Genomic DNA, 11082 nt, shown 5'->3' on the forward strand with positions numbered 1-11082 from the left:
GTACAGCGGCTAAATCACCGTATGCTACCTAGAGTTCAGAAAATGATCTATTCCGAAGGGTTATGATGCACATTTTTGAACCTCAACGGCAGAGGTGGGACTGACTACTATGTCACACTGGATTTGTGTGCATTTCGAACTTGATAATGCGGTGGCATGAACTAACATTGTTCGGAGGCCAGCCGTCTCGAATAACCGAACATCGTTTGTACAGGACACGGACCAAACGAAGGCATGCCCTGATTGGTCACAATGCCAGCCAATCGACTCGACGCTTCTCGCCCCCTCACGGAGATTCTGGCACAACCTTGTCGAACATTCTGTGACGACCCTATAAATACAGTTGTAATAATTTTCCTTTTTCTCCATAAAGGGCTGTGTAGAGCTACCGTGCCTTTTGATATACCATAGGGAGCGGAGCAGGAAGCCAAGGGACCGATACAGAGTTGCACTACCGTTCAGCAAGACACAACAAACATCTTCCGCACCCGGACTGCAGTCAGACGTGGTTCAACTTTACTTTTGACAAGAGACAGACAAATACAGTCCATAGATGCGATTTTCCGGATAAACCAAGCATGTAGTGGACCTAATACGCTACTCATAACACTGCTGAAAATTCTTCGACAACCCACAAACGGTTTCTCCCTCTTGGGGCTCATCAGTTGGGCACAGTCCCCGAGTGCTACTTGAACGAAATTAGCGAAATACACTCGTTTGCAAACCAATTTGGTTTTGCGGGAGACTCACCTGGGACCTAGCTGAATCTTTTGTCTATGACGTGGTAATTATACTTATCAGGAATTGGTTCTGGTTTTACCCCGCGGGTAAATACAGACTTGTCATTAGAATGTCAATTCTCTGGATTGGGATAGCTCTCTGATAAGAACCTAACAACCATACAGTGGCATGACATGAGAACTGTTTGACTTCACACTGTAAGTGATGGTCATACCATGAGGAAGGATCCCCTGTGGGTTATAAAGTGAATACCTGAAATGATGGTCGCGGAGCAAATATCCTTCAAAATAAAAAAGCGAAAGAAGGGCTGGATGGGAAGTGCACAGGTCAAGTCTGTGTGGTCGGGTAACCAGTATCCGCATAGCCAATGCAATGCGAGATGATTCGATGCGCATGACTGTCACCGCTAAGGGAGCTCAGTGTGATTGGGCCGAAAATGGTCTGGTTGGAGGACCAATATTTCCTGTGGCGAAACGATATGAGTCGATAATGACACCTCCGCTCTTCTCCCCTCACCCCGTTCCTGGAGACATCTCCGTAGACCCATTCCTAATGACTGACGGATTCATTCGCTACCCATTGCCACTAGCCGCAAAATCTACAGATGATTCGGCCGCCACGACGACAGACTTCAAAATTGTGCTTCAGACCCAAACACCCAGTTTACCTGGGACCGTTCGCAATCTGAAACAAACTGGATCGCAGAGTGCTCTCGCATGAACGCTGGATTTTCATCCTATTGACGTATGCCGCTGTCCGAAAAGAGGATTCAAGACCCGAGTACGGTTGTTGAAATGACCCCCTAGTCGGCCTCCATTCGTTTCTCGTTGTGGAGCTCTGGTGATCCAGAAGCCGCTGTTGCTGGTTCTGCTGGTGTTCGAATTGTTCTAAGTCGCCGAGCTGAAGGGTCTCAGGTTGAATGACTGCCTCTTGATGGTCGCCTCCGCGAGGCAACGTCGATCAGTGTATTCTGTAAACGTACCTATAATTGCTGCCTGTTCATTGTATATGCATACACCAAAACGGACTGTAGCTCTGATACACTCAAAGACAGTTTTTACGATGCTTTGGGCACTTTGATACGGCGGGCTGGGAGCTCAGATATGGTTGTGGTTGTTGGAGATATAAGTGCGCAATCATAGGTAGACTTGGCAATTTTGAGGTCATCTAAGACTGGAATCGAGACATACGGATAACGGCGAACACCTGCTGCAGTTACGTGCTGACCGCAGATAAAATCGTTCAGCTGTAACACCCTCTCGGTGCCTAGCTGCCATGCTACCCGAAGGAAGCGCGAGGGCTGAGATACTGCCAGGTTGCCCAAGCCCAGACAGGGGAAGTCGAGAGGCAGAGGTCGGGCTCGAACACCACGGAATCCGGCTAGTAAATTCACGCTCTACCCACTTGAGCCATCTCGCCGACCGCAAACTGTTTCTATGTAGCACCAACTCCCAAAACAACTGAATTCGCCTGGCCACATGGTACCTCCCGAAATGAAACCAATCTGCGACATAGATAGAACACATCGCCATTAGCTATAGGTAGCGTGAGTCAATTAATGACTGTCGCTTTTTCTCGAACACCTACGTAGATTCGGATCACAAGCTTGTTCATTACTGCCACTTCTTTCACTTTTTAAGAGCACGGAAGATATGCACACTTTCCCTGACCACGTGAAACAAGCCTACCAGAACCTTTTCGAACAAGGCGTCCTCCTTTGTTGACTCCACAAACCTGCAAGATGATGGGGCCTGCGCTTGCGAGACGGTTAAACCAGCAAGGGCATGCGTACAGCCGCCCTACGATCGTGAAGTTCTTTGGCTTCAACAGTGCGTTCAATTATGCGACCAGTTAGTTCTTTTGAACACGCTTGCACGATAGGGTATGTCCCAGAACTCCTCCAACAGTGCGTTCAATTATGCGATCAGTTAGTTCTTTTGAACACGTTTGCACGATAGGGTATGTCTTAGAATTCCGTGAACATCATGCACTGTTCCTATTCACATACTTGTGGGCACGTGAGTTCATGGGGAGCTCTCTAAAAGCTTCATACACGTAATGATGTCAGACAAGGATGTCCACTCTCTCCATTTATTTAGTTTCGTTATTGATGAGATAATGAAGTTCCGAAAAATCCCGATGTTCATATCTGTCCGAGCGGAAACTTTGTCAACCTGAAATACGTAAACGACAATGCCTGCCTTTCTGGAAAAGAACAGGTAGCGCAAGCACTATTGGAAAAGCAGACCAACATCATTCGGTCGGTTAGATTGTGCTTCGCACCCACAAAGTGCAAATTCATGCTGCAGGACGTAGCCTTTGAACATGCTTATGAGAACCCAAGGAATGACATTGGTGGTCATGGAACTCGATAGGTTCTGATGGTGGTCCGACCAGCAAACTGAACGCGCGAATCTCTAAGACAAGAAATGAGGCTGCCAACTGGTGCCACTTGTGGCGTCAAAAAAGAATCTCACTGGGCTGCAAAGGAAACGTGCACCAGACTATAGTGCGGGTTGTAATGCTGCACGATTGTGAGGTTTGACCGATTCGGGTGGAGGTATGAGATATCTTTCGGTCTTTGATCACCAATGTCGCAGAAGTGTAGCTAAAACCGGCGAATTTTCAATGAGATGATCAGAAAACGGGTTTTCGGTCAGATAGAGAAAGAGGGGGGGATAATTCCATCAAAGAATGCACCCAACACTGCAAGCTAAGGTGGTTAGGTCGCATGATACGCATACTGCATTATCATCTGCGGAGACAAACGCTGTTTTCCGTGCCTAATTCGGGGTAACGAAACCCAGAGGTGGGAAGAATTAGACGTGGCAGAAGATAATGAAGAATGTTACGAAACTTTTGGGTACTGTTGGTGCTTTTCGCCTTCCGAAATGGAATCTGCGTGACCCTCCCAGTGCCTGACTGGAGACTGAATGATATGCCGGCTAACCAGTGTCAGTGGCGTTCGTGTTATCATTTTCTATCCGAATAGTCGGACTGGGTGCTGGAGGTGCAGGCCTCGTGGAGGTGGGCGGTGCGCTAGCCCGGGGTCTCCCTCCCTTCCCCTTTGTTTCTTTCGATTATGAGGCTTTTTTGAAATAAATTTAGATGGTTGTACGGCAGTGACGCGCCGGTACTCTCATCTGTTGTTGCTCTCAACGAAGATTATTCAATCAAGGATAGGGGTGCACTTAATCGTTGACTAGTTAGGCCGTTCAGCTGTGTGGCCACTAATCTGGATGCACTGGACCACGTGTGCGGAGGACCGCATTGTAGGAGGCTTGATTGCGAAAAGTTGGAAAGTGACATTAAGATTAACAGATAAACAGAGAAGGTTCGTGGATATATACCTCATTCTCGATGTTACCGTGGCACAACCGATTGTTGCGTGGGAAGAGTGAGTTAAAGCTTAACCTACGACATTGTTGAGCATGTTATTCTGCAGTGGAATCAGACAACTGAGGCACCTAAACAGCGCGATCGATACAAATCACCGAATCAGATCGACTAAGCAATGACGAAGCAAGTGTTACCGAAATGCTTCGAGGTCGTTGGCAAACCTCAGTCGCAACAGCCAGGCCGATTTCAGTTTCACTGCTCTTGCCAGCCGTGTAACCACCAACCACTGTTCCCTTGATTGAGTGCTTCGAATAACTCTTCAGCTGAGTCTCCTGTTAAATCCAAATTAGTTTGCAAGTGAGTAAATTTCGAGAGCTGCTCTCTTATTTAATATCTTACGAACTATAGTGTCTTCATGCAGATATTGTCCATTCCCGACCAGCTCGTGGAGAAGTCGCCTAAAACAGTTTTTTTCGCAAAACCGGGTGTTCCGCACGACAAACGTGTTAATATCCGAAATTTCCTATACAAAAGTTGATTTATAAATAGTACAGTCCTTTGACATCTGTTTTGCACGCCAGCTGTACAAGATACTGAAGTGTATACTTCTGGCGCAGTTCTGTGCATCATTCTCACAAAACAGATAAGTTGCGAACGTGTTGGAAAACCTCTCACTAGGATGTATGGGAGAAACAATGAATAGATACAACATACCTGACCCTCCAAGACCACATCAAACTGTGCATTCGACCCGTTTTGGCAGGTGGTGTCCACTTTGACAAAATCAATAAGATTCGTAGCGGATATTTCTGACGAAATATGAGAGTAGTAGGGTTTGGCCCACACGCTTAACTGCCATCTTTGACGGTATACATTCGCCACAGGGGGAGCGCGGAATTCGAACGGGATGCGTAGTGTTGCCATTTCCGAATTGTCTTCGCCCAGTGCCAGCAAACCGCATATACGTCCGTCACTGTCCGGACGTTGGTTTCGTGTGACTGGTGAAGGAAGAGAGATGAATACAGGTTCTTCAAAAGGCTGCGGTTTGGAGCAATTGGACCAGTTGACCTTGCTATATGGATGTAGTGTGCATTCCACTTGCCACAGGTTATCTCGTTGGTCTGTCATATGTGAATCCAAACGAAGTTGAAATTCGGCTGCGAAAAAAAAAACGATGGGAGGCATATGGTGAATTTCGTCCAACTGTGCAATGAGACATCGCTTCTGTTCCGCGTGGTCCCAGAAACCACCGCACAATAGCCAGCAAGAAGGAACCTGAAAAGACCTCTCCCAACTCAGTCGCGTTGTTCTCACACACAAAGAAACACGTGTAGCTGGTAACGCAGGAATATACGACCTAGTCGTGACGTTCCTTCATCACTTAGAGAATGGACATCTACAACATCCGAGCTCAAAAACCAATTCGTTATACCGACAACCCAACGGCGTTTGTCAACCGTGTTTGGGGTAAACTGATGCAAGCTAATACATTCGGTGCCTCACCCTCGCCTTACTCTTCCGTTGTTCGTAAATAAAGAGCGGCAGCTTCAACCATCGTAATCCGCTATGAATTTTACGCCTGATACGCTGGTGTACAGGAAAACAAGATTATTTATTAGTGTATTCTGCCTGAAACATGAGACGGCCTTTGTGCAACATACTCAGTTGATAAGAGACTCAGCCGAGATTTAGTCGAGTCTCCCGTTAAAAACAAATCAGTGTGCAAGTGAGTGTGCTTCACGAAAATCGCACAATTTGGATCCAAGTGGAACCCAAGTGGAAACCTGATGAGTCCTGAGAGGAGTGAGATTGGTCACGGCCTGTCGTAGAGTTTTCAGCAACCCAACGAGCAGTGTCTGGACCAGTTGGCTTATCTACTGGGAAATGGGCATGACAGGGGTGAAAAAATCGATGGCAGGCCGATATTTCAACATCACTCATCGCCGGAGTTCGGGCTTCCCAGTGAAGCTGTCAATGCAACTTTCCAAGTAAGTACCTTTCTAGCCTCCACACCGTGATTGGCGATATCGATTTGGAGAAGTTGGAACTTGGATAAGCACCACGAGCAACGAAATGGTGAAGGTGTCATATCAACAGCGGCTTAGCAACGGAGTACAGACAAGAGTCTGATCATTACACAAACAACCTCGAAACTTTTCTTGAAAATTGACTGAGCTACTTATGAGTGTAGGTGAGACCACACGAGTAGACCGTACACAGTCGTCAGGATAGCTGGAAAAGAGGAAATCCCAAATGCATAAAATGTGGGACTCCCTCGCCCAAGGGTTGGCTGATTTGTTGTGCTGAATGCACTACTCATTAGTGGATTTGTTCAAATGTGATTCCCATTCGGTTCCTTTTCATCATGCCAGTCGATGGGAGCACAAGAGCTGACATACTTTCAGGCGACCCATGCCTAGAAATAAGCAGTCGAAGTCCCGGGGTTGGGTTCAAACTGAAAACTTTTCGCTCAGTAAGTTCTTGACCTAACCGGTGAACTACCTCGAGCTATCAACACTACTGAACGACTTGCATTAAGCCATTTATGTACTTCAAGATGTTCGGCCAATTCTGGCCGAATACCCGCTACGATTGAGTTGCTGTAAAACGAGTGTACTGAGGGCGCCATCTCAACACGACCCCTATGATCGAAACGAGTGGGGAAAAATAGTGGATGAGAGAGTGTTGATTAGTCTTCCTTGGTCGATGGAGTATATTGAGGAGTACGTTATATGACAGGTTATTAAGTTCGATTACCAAGCGCTGAAGGGTTCTAGTTCGACACTCTAGTTCACCATTGAATCCCTATCTACGCAAACCAATTTAAGAGCAAGGAAGGTCCGGTGTCAAGTTTGCAATTTTTCAAACAGCTTTGCTCCAGTTCCTCGGCTCTTGGGCTAGAGTTCAGCTGTCTCGTATATCCAACGTCTCGTCAGTGTGGAAAGATTCAGAGTCTAGCGGTAGAACGACCAGAAGGAAGATTAAACATGAGCGCACACCTGCACAGAGAGAGATCGTTCAGTTGTAGCACCCTTTCGGTACCTAACTGCCATGCTACCTGAAGAAAGCACGAGGGCTGGTATATTGCCAGGTTGCCCAAGCCTAGACAGGGGAGGTCGAGAGGCAGAGGTCGGGTTCGAACCACGGACCGTCTGGTCAGTAAATTCACGCTCTAACCACTTGGACCATCTCACCCCACAGTAACTCTCTCTAGTGGGACTGTCAAGTATAGTGCAACATTGGAACAAACTAATCAAGTTTTATGCAATAAAGCAGATATCATGAGGCCAGATGGCGCCTCGCCGGGATCATACAAACACACAGGGTGTGAATTTTCCGCACTTTCTGTGGCAACTCAAGGATAATTTTTTTGACAAATTTACCACAGGACGATTCAGAAGCAATACAGAAAGTGGGGCCTGCAAATGTTCAAATCGTTTGGAACTAATTCCGTAATTCGAGCAATGCGCACACGTTTTCGTCCTTATTTTAGGAGTAGTAAGGGCGAGATGGCCCAAGTGGTTAGAGCGCGAATTTACTGACCGGAAGGTCCGTGGTTCGAACCCGACCTCTGCCTCTCGACTTCCCCTGTCTAGGCTTGGGCAACCTGGCAGTATCCCAGCTCTCGTGTTTCCTTCGGGTAGCATGGCAGTTAGGCACCGGAAGGGTGCTTCAGCTGAACGATTTTTACGGCAGTGAAGCATCGGTGTTGAACACTGATGTCATGCTGTCGATGAAAGGAGGAGTAGTTAACAGAAAATTTACGGTGAAATGAACTGAAGATGTCGCCTCGATTGGTAACGAAACGTCTGCGAATCAGTTACTAAGCTCGGAGAACAGATCAATAGTCGCTACAGTCAACCAAATTACACAACGGTGGTAGGCAAACGTGTATCGCATACCTGTAACACTGTCATCATAAATTAGCAAAAAAAAAAACAAATTTGGCGCTGAGATGATGCCAGAGTTGAGGGCCATCGATAAGTCCCACGTAGCCAGAAACGATATCACTGCGGCATACGCCCAAAAAATGTGCCCTAAATACCGCTTAGGAGCTCAGTCAGAAAAACCGAGGTAAGTCAATCCGGGAGACTACCGAAAACAAGATACCACCGATAGAAACTAAATTAAAAAATCGTTCAGCTGTAGCACTCTCTCGGTGCCTAGCTACCGTGCCATCCAAAAGAAGCACGAGGGCTGGGATACTGCCAGGTTGCCCAAGCCTAGACAGTGGAAGTCGAGAGGCAGAGGTCGAGTTCGAACCACGGACCTTCCGGTCAGTAAATTCGCGCTCTAACCACTTGGTCTGATAGAAACTAGGACGGTCGCCGGTATCTCGGCGATTGAGAAAGGCTCGGATAAACTAGCTTCGACCACAACACTAAGGGAACGGTTAAAGACCTTACAAGACATGGCCGTTGGTCGATATCAATTGCTTTGTTGTTGTTAGTTTCTATCCAGCTCGTCTGAATGAGTGTCTGAAGAGGTAAACACGACAGAAGGACTGCAGTGTACCAATATTTTGAGAGTACATCACTGCCACGTGCTCGGAGATTGAAGGACGCGACGAGGCATGACGATATACAGGTAGAAAGGGGAAAATAGATGAAACCCTGCAAAAATGATGACACACAGTCAAGATTCAAATGAAGTATGGAGTCCCTCTAAAAATTCGCATCATTAGTTTGACACCATTATCGAACTGGACGAGTCACCGTACGAACCGCATTTTACGTAACTAAACGTGCGCAGAACAAACTAACCTTGGCTTCGACCACCTGCATGACAACTAGGGAGGACGAGTATGTCTTTCGGTTCCAGGCACAGTGGAATCACCTTTGAAGGAGTCGAGCGAAAAGGAGTCTTTGAACAACCCTGAGGTTTATCATTTTCAAATTTTGGGACTGGCGAAGAGTACCGTCCAGATTTTCCAACGCCGAATGCGTCCTCTCTGACTACGATGCTGGTTAACGTTGGGGATGAATCAGCTGATGCTGGTTTCTGTTCGGTCAGCGACTCTGTCTGATCTGGTTTCTCGGTCCCATTTGATGACGATCCGTTGGAATAGACGTTGAGAACAAAGTGTTCACGCAGATGCAGCTGTTTGGACAGTGCTTGGTACCAGTCCTCCGGTCTGACTGGATGACGCATTCGAGGAGGCATTTCAGCTACAAATAGAAACGATCAACATCAACACTGTACTACCAAGTTTATTGGAACTAATCGTCCAGCTGCGACACCTCTTCGGTACCTAGCTACTATGCCATCCGAGGGAAACATGAGGACTGGGATACTGCCAAGTTGCCCAAGCCTAGACAGGGACAGTCCAGACGCCTGGATTGGGTTCGAACTATGGACATTGTGGTAAGTAGGTTTGCGCCTCAACACTGAGCTATCTCCAGCTTGTGTGTACCTTGGTTTTACTGGCTTTTGCTATTCAACTGAATAGTGTCACAATACCGAGGTTCTCAAACGATAGTAGAGAAGATAGCGGGAATAAATTGAAGATTGGACTAGGCGTAACCTTTTACGGAGGTAAAGTGTAAAAAAGAAACATGCAGACTTGAAGAAAAGAGGCAGCCAACATACTTATTTGAAACGGAATCTCGTTTGTAAAATCCTCCATTAGATCGATCACCTTAACGTGCCTTCCGATTCGTCGTCGTGCGACAGACTTTGGCGGTCTGATGTAGCTGTAAGAAATAGAAGCGCAAACGAGTTAAGATCAAGGTAATGCGGTTTGTAAAGAGACCAATAGATAGAGATGCTACTCACTGTTGTCGAACTTGGTGACGAAGCACTTCGTCGCCGTAGAAGAAGGTCACACGGGCCGACTCCACACCCGGTTGCATTGTGATCACAATCTTCTGAAAATGAAGATATATGAGAAGGGAGAAAAACATATCAAACTAACATTCATTCTGCTTGGCAGACACTATAAATTACTAAAACAAAGTGGAAGACATGGGGGCATCTCCGATTACAGAAAACTGTAGTTAAATAGAAAGGTCCCGTTGGTGCTGGGTGGCAAAAAAAATCGAAGGGACCACAATAAGACCGAGTGTCAAACACAAATCCAAAAACTATCCAAAAGTAAGCTTATATTGAACAAACCCACCTGTGACTGTCTGGGACCAATGACCATGCGACTCGGTTCAACCAGAGCACCTGTCGCCATTTCCACAGCTTTGTCATTCGATACCTGTCTGCACGTTTCGCGAGGTTCGACACTGCACAGAATCCATGCAGCTCGAAGGCCGAAATTCGTGAGAACAACGCAGGCGACTGACGTGCCTTTCGTTGCCATCGCCGTCGGAGATAAGACGGCTGGAGGGTCTATATTCAACCCGAAGCTGGAAGACTTTCTGTGGGCTTTTCGATTCGAAAGTGGAGTTGCTGTGGTCCAATAGATTTCGGAATTCAAACGGGTGCAGCAACAACACTCCAACTGAGAACTGCTCGAATAGCCAATCAGCCGTACCTAGGAACGAAACACAGTGGGAACACTATCTCTCAACTATTTTTTCGATGAAGCCCCAGAAGCAATCGATTAGCATGAAAAGCATACTCGGATGGAACTGGGCAAATAGATTGACTCTGGTGGTCAGGTCTGTGAGAGAAAACTGAAAGTGCAAGCGGTAGGAGAATTGATGAAGTCCCCTCCTGATCGCCATCGAGATGATTCCCCATGTTGTGCTCATCCTTGGTGCTCTACCGAAACAACACGACAGGAAAAATTATCTGCGGACTTCCAATGGTCTCATTGAGACCATTACAGTAAGAACAAAGGCAGGCGTTTTGATATTGCTTTCCCAAACTCTCCGATACGCATGGCTGCTGCACGTTGAGGACAAAAAAATTTCAGTATTGACCACCAGTGTCTTCGGAGCGTTGCCCGAGTCTGGTGGGAACACCGGATTAGTAATGGTGAGTACGTCCGATGGTTTTCGGAAGGATGGAAATGGATGAGATGATCACACTCCAAAGGCTGCGCTGGCCTGA

The 11082-nt window shown here is 46.9% G+C and overlaps 1 protein-coding gene across 1 annotated transcript in view; it reads right to left on the minus strand.

The window, feature by feature from the left end:
• T265_08728 (hypothetical protein) overlaps nucleotides 1–11082 on the minus strand; it is a gene marked incomplete at both ends in the record, with an annotated part of 46544 nt that overhangs the window by 3684 nt on the left and 31778 nt on the right. Inside the window, 5 exons of the mRNA XM_009174608.1 lie at nucleotides 4795–5237; nucleotides 8844–9248; nucleotides 9670–9773; nucleotides 9856–9947; nucleotides 10199–10561. Of these exons, the coding sequence (XP_009172872.1) occupies nucleotides 4795–5237; nucleotides 8844–9248; nucleotides 9670–9773; nucleotides 9856–9947; nucleotides 10199–10561 (1407 nt within the window). The remainder of the gene's footprint in view (nucleotides 1–4794; nucleotides 5238–8843; nucleotides 9249–9669; nucleotides 9774–9855; nucleotides 9948–10198; nucleotides 10562–11082) is intronic.

This window comes from Opisthorchis viverrini (assembly GCF_000715545.1).
Source record: "Opisthorchis viverrini unplaced genomic scaffold opera_v5_231, whole genome shotgun sequence".
NCBI lineage: Eukaryota > Metazoa > Platyhelminthes > Trematoda > Opisthorchiida > Opisthorchiidae > Opisthorchis > Opisthorchis viverrini.